At 41.3% G+C, this 18,494-nt stretch overlaps 1 protein-coding gene across 4 annotated transcripts in view; it reads left to right on the forward strand.

Annotated features, from left to right (window-relative positions):
* Positions 1–18,494, forward strand: part of rab27b (RAB27B, member RAS oncogene family) — a 33,844-nt gene that overhangs the window by 8,867 nt on the left and 6,483 nt on the right. Inside the window, exons 1-5 of one of the 4 annotated variants that reach the window (XM_088011213.1) lie at positions 7,170–7,255; positions 14,623–14,675; positions 14,767–14,938; positions 16,763–16,851; positions 18,163–18,266. In XM_088011213.1, coding sequence (XP_087867339.1) covers positions 14,786–14,938; positions 16,763–16,851; positions 18,163–18,266 — 346 coding nt within the window. In that variant the 5' untranslated portion in view covers positions 7,170–7,255; positions 14,623–14,675; positions 14,767–14,785. Of the gene's footprint in view, positions 1–6,828; positions 7,256–14,622; positions 14,676–14,766; positions 14,939–16,762; positions 16,852–18,162; positions 18,267–18,494 lie in introns of those variants that run through there. The other 3 variants (XM_088011214.1, XM_014972909.2, XM_014972907.2) reach the window with 3 other exon arrangements.

The following is an 18,494-nucleotide window of genomic DNA, read 5'->3' on the forward strand; positions in this document are numbered from 1 at the left end:
TCTGGATGAGAATAACATCAAGTTTTCTGGTCCAGATTTGAACTGTTGAATGAAGAAACTAAAATAATCTGTTTTTACACACAAACTTTTTTTCTTATGATTATTCTAATGTCACCATCAGGTTACATTCATTTCAGTTCATTTATTGGGAACCAATTAACAAAAACATAAAAATTTGAGTCTATAAGACGTTTGATTCACACAGCAGTCTGCAGCATTTTGCTAATGTGCTAATAACTCAGCTAACTGTTTTGCTAACTTTGAAATCGTTTAGCTCACATAACTTCTTAAGTGCTAATGGATGTTTTGTAAACTGTCATTTGAATAAAGTTAAATTTTTATGTTGCAGTTAATGGTAATGCATCTATGTTGAAGCTAATATGCTAATAGGAAAGCTAATCTTTTGTTTAGGAATTTTTCTAACTTTCTAAACATTTAGCACACATAGCTTCTTAAGTGCTAATTTCCTTCGCTGTTTTGTAAACTTTCACTTAAAGTTCAACATCTGTGTTGAAGCTAATGCGCTAATAGCAAAGCTAATTTTTTGCTTAGCACTTTTGCTAACTTTACTGTTGTGGTAAAACAGTTTTTACTCTTTCAGTTTTTCTGCATCATCTCCAGTTTTCTTCAGCTCGTTTCTTCTTTCTGGTTCATGTTTGTCTTTAATCTGTCTTCTGCGTCCATCCCCTCCTCCTCCTGCTCCCTGTGGCCTTCCCGTTACTTCTTCTCATTTATCTTCTCCTTGCTCCGCCGTTCATCATGTTCCCCTCCTCGGTTGAGCTCTTCTCCTCCTCCTCGTTTTGGGACTCGTGACTCATGAGCTGATATTCAGCTGACAGGACTTTATTGAAGTCAAACACAGGCACCTCTGTCTCTCTCTCAAATAAATACCATTAGCAGGAACCTGGTGGAATAAAATCTGCTCCCAAACAACCAAACAATGTGACTTTCTGTAAAACAATAAAGCAGATTAAGATGATCGGATCAGAAAGCAACGCGTCTTTATCCGATCTTCACTCTCGCTGTTAAATGCCGGCATCTCACACACACACACACACACACACACACACACACACACACACACACACACACACACACACACACACACACCACCACCAGCTCTCTGCTTGAGGTTGAAGGCTCATACATTTTTAAAATCGCTGCTGTCGGCAGCCTGCTCTTCCTCTCCTCTTACTTCACACCTAAATTTGTCCTTAAGCGTTTCTTTCCTCAGTAAAAGTCGCTTGTTCTCATTTTGGACTGATGACTTGATGCTAAATCAATTAGGAAACATGGAAATTAGTTTGCATAAAGTAAATGCTTTGGAAAAGTCTCAAATTTAAGGAGAGAGATGTCTGCACATCCTTAAAAAGTCTTAAATTCATTGCAATAAATAGGTTGGCCTTAAATATGTTCATAACAGATCTTAAATTTTGTTTTGGCAGGATTATTTAATCTTGTATGCTTCATGTACTTTTCATTTTTCTCATGGAAATTCACTGTTGTGCAAAAGTTTGAGCTAGCTAGCTGCTAGTTAGCTAGCCAGGAAGGGTAAAAATATCTAGCTTTTTTACATCTGAGTGGCTGGATGATATTATTCTTGGCCGTTGACCAACTCACACCAATTATTTATTTGGAATTTCCTTTTTGTACATTTCTGTCGTGATGCAGGCCTTAAAAAGTATTAAATTGGGTTGGTGAAACCTGCAGGAACTCTTTTATGTCTCTCACATTTTTCTTTTCTTTAGCTTGTGTGTCCTACTTTCTTATGCCACCCTGGGCAACAGCCTATATGCCCAGTACCAAAAACCATAACTATTTATGAGCAATCTGCAGGAATTTCATATTTTTCACAGAGGAATGTTTTATTTAACCATTTCTCTTTAAGTTTTGTGTAATTTCTCGATCAGAATCCAAATCAAAACATCTGTTTCCATGGAAATGTAGCAAGGATGTGCTATTCCAGGAAAACATATCTTGTTTTTGTATCAGCCATTTTCACAGGCCTGATTATGTTTCATTGTATTTTTGTTAGCACTAATTATTACAGCTCCAAAGCATTAAAACAGTAAAACTGAGCCAGACCTTTATAATGTGACAGAAGAAGCATTTACTTACTGAAAACTGTTTCTCTCTTTTCCCATCTTGGCGTTTCTGTTGGTGTGTTTGTACGGAGGACTAAACATGGCAAAACTGAGCAGACTTGGTGGAACATCAAGTCCTGTCATGTCTTGGAAGAATTAATGTTCCAGTTCTGAAAAGTGAATCAGTTTATATTTACTGTGACATCAGAAGCTTTTATTTTTATTCACAGTTAATTATTAACTTACCTTCTTGGGATGAAAGTGAAAAAATCAGAAAGTAGGTCATGACAGCAGTTTTACTTTTTGTTTCATACAGGCGGCATACCAAGGCTGTTGGATCTTCACAGCGTAGACAAAGTGTTGGCATAATGTCACATGAGATTAACATAATTAATGTGTCATCAGTGAATTATTCTAGCAGCAGTTGTGAAATTTCAAATGTTTTACAAACATTTTAAATTTCAAGAGGCAGATATGCAACAATATGGAGGAGATGTTAGCATAACGCTAGCTACTCCAGAACACAAAATGAAACTCTCATCCTCTGACGCTTTTTGTGATGTAGCTTCTTCTGTTTCTTCAGCTGGTTCAGTGCTTCCCCCTTGTGGTAGTAACTGTCCTCTACAGTTCAAAATAACAAAATTGAGTTGGTTTAATTTTCAGACTAAAATAATTAAATTCCTTCTTGTTTACGTCTTTGTTTGCCGTCCTGCTAACTCGTGGCTTCGCCTTGGCTAACAAGCAACGTGTTGCTGAAGCTGTGAACAATGTGAACACTGACTGGTTCATTCCTGAACTGCTCATGTAACGACTCGGAGTGAGAGGCTGCTAGTCTCAGACTTTCTCTTATAAATGTGGACATTTAGTTTCAAAATAGTGACGGCAAAAAGAACCACCAGAGTCGGTTGGTTGTTAAACAATTTAATAGATTTTTTTTTAAAATAGTGTCTTCAGTTGATGCAAACGTAACCACAGTACAACATTTCTACCTTTATTAAAACTAACTGAATTAGACGAACAAAAAGCCGCAGAGAAATAAAACTGTGACGGTTGGCAGCTGTAAATAGGAGGCAACATTCCTACCGTAATTGAAGCTGCATGACCGACTGATTGTTGAGCTCGGCTCATAAAAACTGACCTTCGCTTCCACACATCCTGGTTTTGGTTGTTTTCAGACGAGGAAGATTTAAATCCTCTCCAAATATTCCATCTGTTTGGTTATATTGTGTTTATTTACAGATTTAATTGTTTTTGTTATAAGTACAAATCCTCCCAACTCCAGGTTTATTCACAAACTTTTCTCTGAGCTGCAGAGTGATGTAACAGCAGAAACTCTTCCTTTTTATTCTGTTTCTGCTTTGCATGATCCACAGCGATCCGATCTTAATCCTCCACACCAGTGCAGACGCTTCCAATGGAAACAGTTTTAGAGATAAACCGAATTTGGTTCAAGCCTGAGTTTGCAAAATGCTTTAGTGTAAGAAACAATCAGATTTGCTTCAGCTGCAGCGTCTGAAACGAGATCCTGGGATGGTGACAGCTGGATTTCAGGTCTCTGAAATGTGACTTTTCCTCTGGTAATAAAAAAAACAAGGATTTCTGACAAACTGGAATTCGGATTCAAGGCCTGATTATTGCTCATCATTAAATTCACTGTCTTTGCTGACAAACTGTCTGAATTGGTTAGTTAGGATGCTATCTTTATGATTCTGCATGAATTTTGACATTTTTGTGTAAATTTGTTTAATTCTGGGAAGCTTGGCAGCTATCTGAAATGTTTTCCTCTTTGGAGAATGATGGACTTCATTTGGTTTGGAGATGACCTTTAACCCTTCAGAGGCTGATGAGCAGCACCAGTTGCTGTTTCCCACCTCATAGTTTGGTAGATTTGGTTCAGAACCAGAACTCCATCATCTGCTCCACCTCCAGCTGCTCTGAGTCAAACCAACCTGTTCCCCTCCTGGCCTGTGGGGGCGCTGCACCAAGAACCACTGAAGGAAACGACACAAAAACTTCTGAAGACACTGAGAGCAACTTCCTGCTTCACCAGATGGAAACAAGATGGAGGCGTCAGATTTTAGTGGTTGGTGGATTTCTCCCACTAGCGCGATGCTAAAGTGATGCTAACGCAATGCTAACGTGAGGTTAGCACGTTTTTTTTGGTTGTATTTACCCAGAATGCCCTGTGCTGCAGTCCACTTCCTGCTTTTGGAGCGGTCTCTGTTCTGTTTCATCACATTTGCATTCAAACTGCACCAGAGTTGATTTGAACCGAACCCAGACTGAGGTTTGTTTTCGGATCGGAGTTCGGTTTTTTGGTACGAACCGGATTTTCTAGACAAACGGACTGGAGTTGGTTTAAATCAGCCTAAACAGAACTGATGTGAATGAACCGAAAGCAGTAAATCTGCTTTTATTGACGTTCTTAAACTCACTCTTATTAACTATTGAATGCATTTGACCACCAGAACCAGAACCAGAACCTTGTCTGTAATATTTCCCAGTTTTTGTTCCTTTTGGGTTTAATATGTCGGTTTGCTGAACGTCTGAAGTTTGATTTGAATCCGATCCGGCAGCTGGATTTGCTCCGGCCTCAGGTTGTTGTATTTTGGGACGTTGGTGATGATGATGATGATGGTGATGATGTCAACACTCCCAGCAGTGACTGCAGCCCAGTGGTAACGGCTGTGAGCCGCAGAGACACTTCCAGTATGAAACCAGTTCATCTCAGAGCTTCTCTCCGCTTCACTGGGAATCGTGGGAATTGCTGTCATGTTTCACGTCTCGGTCGCTGGTGATTGGTTTGACCCGCCTGGCCTTTTGACGATCATCCAATCAGAGAGCGGGGATTGGAAATGTCTCAGGGTGAAAAGAGAGAAATAAAAAGTGATTATTGATCTGAGGGAAGTCGTCTTCATCAGCTGGTGATCGATATCGATCTGATGGGTTCCTATAAGAGCCAGGAAACGTCAATAATCCTGTTTAGACACTCGAGTCAGGATGAAATGTGTAAAACCTGATAAAAATGTAACATAACATTGGACATTGACATTGTCCAATGTGTGGTTCAGGGGCCATCTGTGGCCCCTGAACCACACATTGGACAATGTCAATGTCCAATGTGTGGTTCAGGGGCCATCTGTGGCCCCTGACAAGAATGGTGGAAATTAGTTTTCTACCGTTTGTGGAAAACTTTAAGAACAACACAAATAATATTTCCTTAATTTGATGAAGATGACAAGAGCCACCAGAAAATAAATAAATATTGACCTTTAATGTCAAAGTAAGAATTCTGAGATAAAGTAAAATTATGAAAAATGTCAGAATTCTGTGAAAATTCAGAATTTTGTGAAAAACAAAAATAAAGAAAATGTCAGAATTCTGAGGAAAAATATTAAAATTCCATGGAATAAAGTCAGAATTCTGAGAAAAATTGAGAATTCTGTGAAAATTTTTTAAAATTGTGAGAAAGACAGAATTCTGAATTTTAAAATAAGAATTTTGAGAAAGATACCAAATTTCTGGAAAAAAAAATTCAACTTGGTAAAAAATGTCAGATATTTATTTAAGTGGCCCAAAACTTTTTCCATGTTTATTAGCTTTTTTTTATTATTTTATCTCATAGAAAGTTTTGCCACAAACATCCAGTGACCTTCTACCCATAAACACCATCATATTTGGCTAAACACATCACAGGTGTTAAAAGAAATGTCCTATTTTTATTGCTGGAAATGAATTAAAAACCTTTTAAACTAAGAAAATAAAAATAATTGCCCCAAAACTTCCTTTGATTAAACAAAATATTTTTTTTCTGTTTCCTTATTTCTGCCAGACATTTTATTTATTCAATTGTTGTAATTCTCCAACCATGAAGAGTGAATCTAAAAGGAAGTTTTGTCACTATTATTACTCCATAAATGGAGGGACTTTAGCACAGAGTAAAAGATGTTTCTTCTTCTTCCCTGTTCTGCTCATTCCTCCAGTGGCGAACAGGAAGTGGATTCTTCATGTCCAGCCAAGCGAAGGAAGTCGCCGCCGCAGCAGAACTGAGATTTTTAAGGAAGACAAAGAGAGGAAAATGTTTCAGGATATTTACCGGGTTGTCTCACTGTTATTATGAGAGCGAATAAAATAAGACATCATTTCATTCTTTCTTTTTTCTGTTTAAAGGAAAGACGAAATGAGCCTTTAGGAATCAGCTGATGGATCAGAAACCAAACCAGAACCTTTATTAAAACATGGTTTGTTTTTCTGCAGTCGGGTTGTGGAGCCTCTGCATTTTTAAGACCCTGTAGAAAGTGATGTCACTTCCTCCTTCCCCAGAACTTACCTGGTTTGGCTCGTCCACCTGGTTTTCATTCACTTCCTGTTCTACTCTGGTTTCTTGGACCAGCATGACCCAAACATGACCCAAGAAACACACCGATAACAGTGTGTGTGTGTGTGTGTGTGTGTGTGTGTGTGTGTGTGTGTGTGTGTGTGTGAGTGTGAGTGAGCAGAGTCGTATCTTTCTTCATCGCAGCCTCACCCTCTCATTACTCTCAGAAACAGAGGAAACTCTTCCAGGAAGTTCTCAAAGTTTGGCTCCTTGGAGTCTCAGGAAGCGTTTTGCTCAGAGACGAACGCCGAGCTTCTAGTTTTACATGCAGTCATGACTGTGATGCACGGTGGTGGCAGCATCATGCTGTGTGGGGAGGATAAGGACAAGGGAACAATGGTTTAGATCAAAGCTGATTCATGGGTGGGAATGGCCTAGTCAAAGTGCAGCCCTAAATCCATTTGAATGGATCACGGGATGAACAAACGGACGGATGGATGAGAGGATGGATGAATGTTTTCCTTCCCTTTAACTTTCTCCTCTCCTGTTGCTCCAACACGCTGCGGCTTCCAGCTGAAAGTGACTAAAAGCTGAAAATAGTTCCGGGGTGTGAATAGTTAGTTCCCAGCGGTCCTAGAGGCGGACCGGAAGTTAACCCGATCAGCGATGCGTGGCGCCCCGCAGTCAGCTGCTCCGGAAGGCGTGGCTCTCCGCCCGCTGCCTCCTCCAGCTCCCCGCCGCTCCGCCGCCCCGCGTCCCAGCAGAGCGTCCGGTCTGCGGGTAAACGCTGGCTGACCGCCCGGTCGTCTCCCTCCGGATCTGACCGTGAAACCGGCCGAGGAACCGCGGACAGGTAGGAGCTCCGGGTCGGTCTGGAGTTTGTGGCTCATTAGGAATAAAAAGAAAAGGTTTGATCTGATCTGGTTGGAGGAATAAATCTCTTCACCACCAGCCTGATTTTCTCACGTTGTTCTAAACGCAGTTTTTATTTTCAACAGCCTGAAACTTTCGCTTTCTTCTCTTTTTATTCTAGAAAAAAACGTTTTTAATTAGTTTTTTGTTTTTATGGATGGATATGGGGACCTTTAGATGAATTTTCTTTCTTCTTATTTATATTCTCAGCTGTAAAGAAATGAAAGCAGGTTTAGGTGAAGATGGTTCCGAACCAAGACAGGAAAATTTCACCTGAAAGGGAGAAAGTTGTTTACATCGTTACGCTTTTCTTTGGCCAGAAACAAAGTTTAATTTATGACCGCAATAAAAATACGGCAAGTCATAAGTTTAGAAGTGGCCAAGCAGAGTTTGGAACAAGGCTTCTGTCTTTAGAGAAGAAACACAGGAGGGTGAAAATGCTCAATAACGATTATCTATTTATCTATTTATTTATCTATCTATCTATCTATCTATCTATCTATCTATTTATTTATTTATATTTTATTTTTTTACTAGGCTCCAATTCTTCTTTCATTAAATGTGAGCAGTAATACGGCTGTGTGAACAATTTAGGACCCGAACGCACAGAAGAAATGAGCTGACGTCACAGAGCAGCATAGGGCGCCACCCTACAGGGGGCGCCAAACTGCAGACGCAATCCTTTCTAGTTGGCATTTTCTGTGTTATAAAATCTGTTGCAATGGTTTTAAGGCCATTTTAGCACAAACACAGAAATTTCGAGATTAATCTTAGAAATTAGGAAGAACTTGTTGATCTTCTGTTTGGATGTTTTGGTTCTCTCCATCAGGGCTGCATGATGGTACTAATTAATTTTAGTGGTGATTAGAAATATGGAGTAAATTTCTGCCAAAAAACAGATGTTTTCCAGAAAAAAAACTGTGAAATTTATGAGCTACAAAAGTTGAAAATTTGCAGGAAAAACCAAAAAAAAAAAAAAAAAAAAAAAAAACCCTGAACGTTTTCTGTCCAGCTTCGTCGTTTTCTCCTCACATGGTTGTGGAGGAGTTTTGGCCCACACTTTTTTTCCACACTACTTCAGTTCAAAAAGATTAATGTCTGGACTTTGACTAGGCCATCACAGATTTCTTTTCTGTGGTTCTGTTAACCAGTTTATGGCCAAGCAGCTTTTGGACAAACTGAACAGTGTGGCTGGAAAGTCGGTTCTTATCACTGAACAGGAGAACCTGGTTTACATACCGTAGATTCTTTTCCTTTGGTATTTTGTTTGTATTTCCTTTTACTTCCTGTAAAGCATTTTGAAATGTTGCTGAAAATGTGCCATATAAATAAAATGTTACTTTCACACTCCACCACTTTGCTTGATATTTTGCTCCATGTTAGGATTCACTGCGTTGATGAAAACAGATAAATTCTCATGCTTTGAATTTATTTAAACAGTAATTCCTTTATTGGGTTTTTATTTCTGGTTCTTTCTGGGAAAACGAGTCGGGATGTTTGAATCTTAAGTTTTGTTGTGAATGAATGAACCCGTCGGCGTTTCTTCCTCCGACCCGCCGGGTCTCTGTTGGTTCTGGAGGACGAATCGTGTGAAAACCCGTCTGATACCTGAACATTTCCTCTCTTATGTTTATAACGCAGCAGAATTATGGGTCAATATTTGAGTCTGATTGTTTACATTCGGGTCGAAGTGCAGAAGTTGGTTCTGTTAGCAGAAAGTTTAAAAAGTTCTGATTCTAGTTCAGTTTGCTGAACAGAACCGGTTTCATCTGAAGAACCTTCTGGGCTCAGGTGAGACGAACCTGATGATGTTCATCAGCTGAAGCATCTGGAGGCCTGAAGAGTTTAGATGGTTTTTAATTTAACTTTAATTAGTTTGATTTCATGTCTTTAATCAGGTTTTCTGATTAAATGACGGTTCTGAGTAAATCCAGGTGTTTCACTTTATTTGATTTATTTTAATCATCATTTTTATGAATATTTTAATTTTGGTTTATAACTGAGGCGTAAGAGTGAAATCATTTGTCTTTATCAGTTTCATTTTTATTCATGTAAATAATATTAACTACTCTGATTCCTAAAAACAAAATAAAAAGGTAATTATTGCTTATTTTAATATATTAGTTATTATTAATGTGGTATTATTATTCATTAAAAACTAAAGTGATTATATATATATATATAGACATTGTCATTGATAAAATTTGTATTAAAAATACTATTAATGTAATATATTATTAATTAATAAAAACAATAAATGAATAATTAATTTTTTGTAGTTTATTAAGTTGATGATGATTTATGTAATTTTTTAAATTGATAATATTATTTATTTCTTTGCTGGATGTTATTGATAATAATTAGACCAGAAATATTTTCCATATTTATTTATTTTTAATTACTTTTAAATCTGGATTGTAGTTGATTTATTTCTGGACGGGTTCAGTTACTTAACCTTTAAAGTGTAAAAAATCTATTTGTATTGATTGATTGATTGATTGATTGGTTGGTTGATGAAGTTTTTGAACTGAACAGATGAAGTGAGAATCTCCTTTAATGGTTGTGATTTTTCAGGTGTGGTTCTGTTGAGCGTTTCTGAGCAGTCAGCGTCTTTTTCCTGGTTTCTCGTCTTCAGTTTGATTTTAACTTCAGTCTGAAACAGAAAGTCTTTTCCAGCCCAGTGATGTTTTATAAACCTTTAAACCTGAAACATGTTTCCACTCCATCGTTTGGACTTTTCTCGGTTGTTTGGTGGAGTTCTGGTTCTGTCCTACTCAAATCCTGACCTCTGAGCTCTGCATGTATGCGTATCCAAACAAAGTGGATCTGTTTGTTTTCTTTACTTTCAGGATTCTCAGGAGGAAATTAAAGTGTAAAATGTCTGAAAAATGTAATTTAAAGGTTTTTCTGATGCTTCAGTCGAGGCTCATTAATATTCCTACCAGAGTTTCGATGAGGTCGAAACATCTGGGTTTTTTCTTCTGTCACAGGAAGCCCTAACGGTTGTTTAGTTATGGGAAAAACTAAGTACACCCTTTCAACATGATAAAAATGATCCAGACTTTAGAACCATTTTTATCTTAATGAAAAAAGATTAATAAGTGAAAAAGCTGCATGTCAAATTAAGGTCTTAAAATGTCTTAAATTCATTTTTAAATGAAAGTTAGCTTTAAATATGCTAATCACAGGTTTGCATGAAATAAATGCTGGAAAATATCTAAACAGATAGGTGTCCATGCATCCTTAAAAAGTCTTAAATTCATTTTTAAATGAAAGTTAGCTTTAAATATGCTAATCACAGGTTTGCATGAAATAAATGCTGGAAAATATCTAAACAGATAGGTGTCCATGCATCCTTAAAATGTCTTAAATTCATTTTTAAATGAAAGTTAGCTTTAAATATGCTAATCACAGGTTTGCATGAAATAAATGCTGGAAAATATCTAAACAGATAGGTGTCCATGCATCCTTAAAAAGTCTTAAATTCCTAAAATCAAGGCCTTAAAATGTCTTAAATTAAGTTAAAGAGTGTAAGTTAGCCTTAAGTACGTTAATCACATCTTAAATTTTGTTGTTGCTGGATTATTTAATGGTTTTAGGTTTGGTTATGATGATCAATTCTTGAATCAAGAGACAAACGAGAAGCAAGAAATAAACAAATTTGTTAAAACAAGAAACGGATGGCAAACTTTCTTATCTTAATGAAATAAAACTTATCTCTTTATAATGAGAACTTTTCTCATTTTGCATCTCATTTTAAGATTTTTAAGTCTTGTTATAAGTTTCCTGTTGTAACAAAATGCTGCTCCTGAATTGATTTATTTCACTATGAAATGTATAAATTTATATGCCATCTGTTGCTTAATAAAAACCAACAGATGGAGAAACTTTTTCACTCGCAGCTTCTAATAATATTAACCCTGACATATCACAGCTCGTTATTGCCTGAATTAAATCTATTTTGGAATCAGATCTAATTCACCTAAACGGGTTTAAAATGTGATTTAATGAAAGTTTTCCCTCTGGTTGTGAGTCAGAAAGTGAAATATTCAGGTCAAACCACTTTAAGGATCCTGGAGGCGAAGAAGCAAACAGGATGTTCTGTTTCTGCTGACCTGAGGCAAAATGGCCGCCGCACATCCAGTCAGCTGACCGGTCACATGACCTCTAACTCGATAAGCAACGAACCAGACGGAGAGAAAGAAACAGACTGAGTGTTTCTCACCATTGTTGGGATTTTAACAGCAGAGTAAATTCTTAAAATGAGCAAAAATCCAGAAATGAACCAGTTTTATAGAAAATGGAGCCATAGATCCGCCGCCCGTCTGTCCAGATCTGTTTATGTAGATAAAACGTCCAGGAGGGAAATACTAGCATGTTTCCACTGGTTGGCACTCTTCTGCTAATGCGCTAATAGCAAAACTTTTCATTTAGCGCTTTTGCTAACTTTGTAAACCTTTAGCGCACTTAGCTTTCCCTAAAATCCCAGATAAATTACAAAGAGCTAATTTTACTTTCACAACTTCATTTCTAATAAAAGATCACTTCCATGTTTTGTTTTTAGAATTTCAAAAATTAGTTTTAGAAGTATTTTTTATTTTTAGATTGAAAAATATCTTATTTCTTTTTTTTTCTACGTTTTCTTGAATTTATTTACAATTAATGATTTTTATTCATGCTAATTTTAATTGTTTTTCTTTTTTATCTCTGTTTTGATGCATCATGTTTATTTGTACTGTTTATTTCTGGATATTTTTGTGGTTTGTAATGTTGTGAAGTATTTTTGTTGCAGGAACTGGGTCGTCATTTCCTGTTTGGTTTTCTGAACCTGCTCAGATGGTTTTGTCCCCATAAATCAACGTTTCCAGCCTCAGCAGCGACCCGCCCTCCGTCTGTAGCGAGGCTAATGCGTGTTCTGTGTTTGATCGGGTTTCATGTGTCTGGATGTGATGACGGTACGGTTCTGGTTCTGGTTCTGAACGGTGTCGTTCGTGTCGGACCGGCCTGAATGTGATGAGCCGGTTTGGTTTCCATGTTTCGGCCTGTTGTGTTCAGGGAAACGTGTGAATCTGGACGCTGCTCTGCAGCCATAATGAGTGAAACAAACTGATTGGTTGTCTGGTTCTGGTGAAGTCGCTCATCAAACTGTAAAGTTTGTTCATCGTGTTTTTCTTTATAACTTTGTATTTTTCTGTGTTTGTCATGAAGAGCCCGTTGAACCGCCTCGCTGCTGAAACTCGCTCTACAAATAAAACTTCCTCTCCTTTGGTTTGTTTTCCTCCAAGCTGACTTCCTGTTTGGTTGGTAAATAATGACTCTGTTGAGTTGGACTGGACTAATCTGTGGAATATCTCAGATCATCTTTATTCCGTCCTGGTGGATCATTTTCAGGTTTTTGTGTCTTGTGAGGTTCAGTTGGTGAGGATGTCGGCCTCAGAGCGTCGAGGCGCTGCGGAGCAGTGAATTATTCACCCTGAATGTTCCAGACTCTGATGTTTCTGCCGTTTCCTCTGGAGACGCTTCAGGACAACCTGCTGCAAACCGTCTGGGCGTCCTGAGTAACTGAATAGTTAAAGGCCAGCGCTCATCAGTTATCGATCTGCGGCTTCGAAGGACAGATTGTTAGCGACAGCAGGAGATGGAAAACAAATTAGTCCTGTGATCAGGTTAGGTTGGACCGGAGGACCCATCAGTCAGACCTAAAGGTCCGGCTGACCTTTCAGAAAATATCCACTGTTGGGGAACGGATGTTAAACTACAGTTGGAGAGGAAAGTCAGGCTGCCATCTTTAATCCAAAACGCTCCTCACTCTGTCTGGTTCACATCTCTGTGGCAAAAAGAGACAAAGATCCTGATGAAACGCTAGTGGAAGCCAGAGGTCGGCATCGCTAACGAGAGACTTAGCTGTTCTAATGTCTGAAGAGCTAATCATAAACTTTAGTTCTGCTAAAGCTAAAGTGCTATGCTAACAGTATTTAGCAGAAGCTAATGCTAAGTTGCTAATCATAAACTTTAGTTCTGCTAAAGCTAAAGTGCTATAACAACACAGTATTTAGCAGAAGCTAATGCTAAGTTGCTAATCATAAACTTTAGTTCTGCTAAAGCTAAAGTGCTATAACAACACAGTATTTAGCAGAAGCTAATGCTAAGTTGCTAATCATAAACTTTAGTTCTGCTAAAGCTAAAGTGCTATAACAACACAGTATTTAGCAGAAGCTAATGCTAAGTTGCTAATCATAAACTTTAGTTCTGCTAAAGCTAAAGTGCTATAACAACACAGTATTTAGCAGAAGCTATTGATTGAAACGTTGCAGGTTAAATGTCAGGAGGCTAAATTTGTCTCAGACTGACGGCTGCATGGCGTCACCGTCTGAACTGCAGGCAGAACGTCGCTGCCCCGTAATAAAGCCCCATATTTAACACGCTGCAGTCAGCTGGTGGACCAGAGTCCCATGATCTGAACACAAACTCCCTGCATGAAGGATTCGTTCATCTCTGCAAATAAAACCTGATGGAAAACTTGATTCTCATCTCAATAAGAAGCAAAAGTTACTGAAAAATGTTCAGATTGTCTTTTTGAGTGAAGGATCTCGTTTCCTCTTTCCTCCTGGACTCGGTCGGTGTTTCCCACCAGCTCCTGTTCTGGTCCGGTCGGCCCAGCAGGACAGCAGCTGCTGATGGGTCGTGGTGCTGCAGGACGGTTTTCATTCATTCACTTCATCCTGGATGGATGGATGGATGGATGAGAGGGATGGATGGATGAGAGGGATGGATGGATGGATGGATGGATGGATGGAGGTATGGAGAGAGGGATGGATGGAGGGAGGGAGGGAGGGAGGGAGGGAGGGAGGGAGGGAGGGAGGGAGGGAGGGAGGGAGGGAGGGATGGATGGATGGATGGAGGGATGGATGGATGGATGGATGGAGGGATGGATGAAAGGGATGGATGGATGGATGGATGGATGAGAGGCAGGCTGTTCGATTCTGACTCTCATGTGACAAAGTGTTGAATCTCAGAGACAAAAACTGTTTGATTTTCTACTAGAACCAGAAACGGAGGATTAATGTCGTCACTCCAGTGAATAAATGAGAAGTTGAGCGGTTTGTTTTCACTCTGATGTGTAATTTCTCCTTCCACAAACGACATTCCTTCATTTTCCATGTATCTGGTGATTTCACTTTCAGCATGATGAGATTTCTTTTACTCTGCAGAGAAAATATAGCATCTTGCAGAAACTCGTATATAATTTCTCCTCCCACAGTTAAAGTTTCCTTTTCGTTTTCACTCTTGTGATTTTTCCCATGACAGAAAGTTTATCAGCCCAGTTCATTCAGAGTTGATCCAGTTTCTCCGTCTTCAGAGTTAAGTTTCCTCGTTGTTCTCTCCTGTGATTCCTCCATCCTAAATAAAATCCCTCTACATCGTCTGGCTGCTCCCTCTCTTCCCTCTCAGGTTCTTTCCGGTCTCCACTATGACTGATGGGGATTACGACTACCTGATCAAGCTGCTGGCTCTGGGCGACTCCGGCGTGGGGAAGACCACCTTCCTCTACCGCTACACCGACAACAAGTTCAACCCCAAGTTCATCACCACGGTGGGCATCGACTTCAGGGAAAAGAGAGTGGTGAGGCTCCGGCTCTTCCTCCGCTTTGCTCTCCGCCCAGGACGGGTTACCATGGCGACCGAGGCCGGCTGAGTCACAGCCGCCATGTTTCCATCCCCACATGGAAACCGATCTGGATAAATTACCTCCAGAAGCAAAAGTTCACCAAGTATTTACAATCGATCGATCGATTCGCTTTGATTCTCATCAATAAGTTACAGCCATGATTGAAGTTAAACCTTCATGATGGACAGATTAGAGCAGGGGCCCAAGGTGGTTCCTGGAGGCCCAAGGTGGGTCCTGGAGGCCCAAGGTGGTTCCTGGAGGCCCAAGGTGGGTCCTGGAGGCCCAAGGTGGTTCCTGGAGGCCCAAGGTGGGTCCTGGAGGCCCAAGGTGGGTCCTGGAGGCCCAAGGTGGGTCCTGGAGGCCCAAGGTGGTTCCTGGAGGCCCAAGGTGGGTCCTGGAGGCCCAAGGTGGCTCCTGGAGGCCCAAGGTGGCTCCTGGAGGCCCAAGGTGGCTCCTGGAGGCCCAAGGTGGCTCCTGGAGGCCCAAGGTGGCTCCTGGAGGCCCAAGGTGGGTCCTGGAGGCCCAAACTGGGTCCTGGAGGTCCAAACTGGGTCCTGGAGGTCCAAGGTGGGTCCTGGAGGCTCAAACTGGGTCCTGGAGGCCCAAAGTGGGTCCTGGAGGCCCAAACTGGGTCCTGGAGGCCCAAAGTGGGTCCTGGAGGCCCAAGGTGGGTCCTGGAGGCCCAAAGTGGGTCCCAAGGTGGGTCCTGGAGGCCCAAAGTGGGTCCCCAAGGTGGGTCCTGGAGGCCCAAGGTGGGTCCTGGAGGCCCAAGGTGGGTCCCCAAGGTGGGTCCTGGAGGCCCAAGGTGGGTCCTGGAGGTCCAAACTGGGTCCTGGAGGTCCAAACTGGGTCGTGGAGGTCCAAACTGGGTCCTGGAGGCCCAAGGTGGGTCCTGGAGGCTCAAACTGGGTCCTGGAGGCCCAAGGTGGGTCCTGGAGGCTCAAACTGGGTCCTGGAGGCCCAAAGTGGGTCCTGGAGGCTCAAACTGGGTCCTGGAGGCCCAAAGTGGGTCCTGGAGGCCCAAAGTGGGTCCTGGAGGCCCAAGGTGGGTCCTGGAGGCCCAAAGTGGGTCCCAAGGTGGGTCCTGGAGGCCCAAGGTGGGTCCTGGAGGCCCAAGGTGGGTCCCCAAGGTGGGTCCTGGAGGCCCAAAGTGGGTCCCCAAGGTGGGTCCTGGAGGCCCAAGGTGGGTCCTGGAGGCCCAAGGTGGGTCCCCAAGGTGGGTCCTGGAGGCCCAAGGTGGGTCCCCAAGGTGGGTCCTGGAGGCCCAAGGTGGGTCCTGGAGGCCCAAGGTGGGTCCCCAAGGTGGGTCCTGGAGGCCCAAGGTGGGTCCTGGAGGCCCAAGGTGGGTCCCCAAGGTGGGTCCTGGAGGCCCAAGGTGGGTCCTGGAGGCCCAAGGTGGGTCCTGGAAGCGTCCTGCAGGTTTTATTCTCTCCCTGCTGGGAAAAACAACATCCTCAGCAGGTCAGTGTTCTGGTTCGGTCTGTAATGACCCATCATTTGATCCAGGTGCGTAAAACCAGGGAGGGAATAAAACATGCAGGACGTCGGGCCTCCAGGACCCAGTTTGGGCCTCCAGGACCCACCTTGGGCCTCCAGGACCCAGTTTGAACTCCACTGGTTTAGAACAAGATCAAGATTTTACTCTTTAAGATGAGGAAGAGAAAAAATAATCAACTTTCCAGAAAGTAAACTGGTTATGTTTGTTTTTTATTGTTTTTTCGTTCTAATTTTCTTCTCAGATGATTTTATTTAATCCTGACTGAATGTTTTCCTCTTCAGGTTTACACGGCTTCAAACCCGAATGGAACGACGACGGGAAAAACCTTCAAGGTTCACCTGCAGCTCTGGGACACGGCGGGACAGGAGAGGTGAGGAAGGGGGGGAGGAGGGGGGGAGGGAGAGAAGATGGAGGGAGGGAAAGGTGAGGAGGGAGGGAGGAGGAGAGGGAAGGGGGGAGGGAGGGAAGATGGAGGGAGGGAAAGGTGAGGAGGGAGGGAGGGAGGGGTGGATGGATGGATGGATCACCAAAAGCTGTAAATAAATCTGGTTTTCCACCAGTAGGGGGCAGATTTCTCATTAATATGATCCAAATTAAATGAACTGACTGAAATCGGATCAGAATCTGATTTTATCTTCAGATCTATGTAGGTCTGGAACTTTCTGATTAATTGATTATCCTGACAATCAATTTGTCTGATGATTATTACACTGATTGGTTTTAAAAATAGCGTTTCTGAAGCTCTGAAGAGAATCAGCCTTTTATACAACATTAGAAATATATATAATATGTTGTGTTGGTTTAAATGACCTTTGACCCTCCCGGTTGTCGCGCTGCTCCCTGCTCTCCTCCACAGCTGCGGTTCTGCCGGTCGGTTCTGTTGGACTGAGGCGAGGTAAAGCGGATAAAATGACGTAACGAGGGATGACTAATGCAGCAGTGAGTCACCAGGACCAGCCGGTTCTGGTCCAAACCAGACAAACGTTGGCCTGGAAGATTCAACACGTTTAATACGCAAAAATAAAGATTCAGAGAACCGAACTCAAACAGTTTAACCAGAAAAAGATTTAATACAGAAGAACGTCTGAAGAACCACAACATTTCAGTAAAAGAAATTTATTCCACCTCTAAATCTGCAGCAAATTTTAAAATACAAATTTTGCATTTTTATTGAGTTTCTAAAAACACAAATAATCTGTAAAAATATTGATCCTCTGTTTTCACCCTGTTCTAGAAACAACCAATCAGAGCCAGGAGGCGGGTCTTAGCGCTGTCAATCACTAACCCACCTTTCTCTCTGCTACGTGCAGCTAGCGTAGCATGCTGTGGATGCTAAGGCTAGTTAGCATAGCCACCGATGACAGTGGATTAATGTTTTTTTTTTTTATAATGGTAAGTTGTTTCTCCACCAGTTGCACATTTAGCAGCTAGTACACTAGGATGATTGACAGCGCTAAGCCCCGCCTCTTGGTTCTGATTGGTTGTTTTGGGTGGATTTTCCAGACAGCAGCAGCAGCTCAGGGAGAAAAAAGTTTTATCTGTCTCATAACAAACTGTCACAACATGGTGACAGTTTTAACTAATATGTTATAAATCTATATATATTTTTATAAAAGTTTTGTGCTGCAGCTTTAATAAGCCATCTAGCATCATGTCTGCCCGTCCTGATTTTGTGCTGCAGGTTCCGCAGCCTGACCACGGCGTTCTTCAGGGACGCCATGGGCTTCCTGCTGATGTTCGACCTGACCAGCCAGCAGAGCTTCCTCAACGTTCGCAACTGGATGAGTACGAAATATTCAGCTGTTTGAAGGATCTGACCCAGCAGAGCTGAAAACACATCAGAGGTTTAATATTTCAGTTCAGGAATATGCTGTAAATATTTTATAAATCTATTTTAAGACAGTTTTACTCAGTTTGTGTTCTAGTTTATGTATTTATTCAGGTGGAAGGAAACAGAAGGACTAAAGTAAAATCTGCTGCATCCTCGGTGCACAAAGCAGCGTAAACACAGAT

Source organism: Poecilia mexicana, unplaced genomic scaffold (assembly GCF_051168715.1).
Source record: "Poecilia mexicana isolate PSO_F unplaced genomic scaffold, ASM5116871v1 scaffold_12, whole genome shotgun sequence".
Lineage (NCBI taxonomy): Eukaryota > Metazoa > Chordata > Actinopteri > Cyprinodontiformes > Poeciliidae > Poecilia > Poecilia mexicana.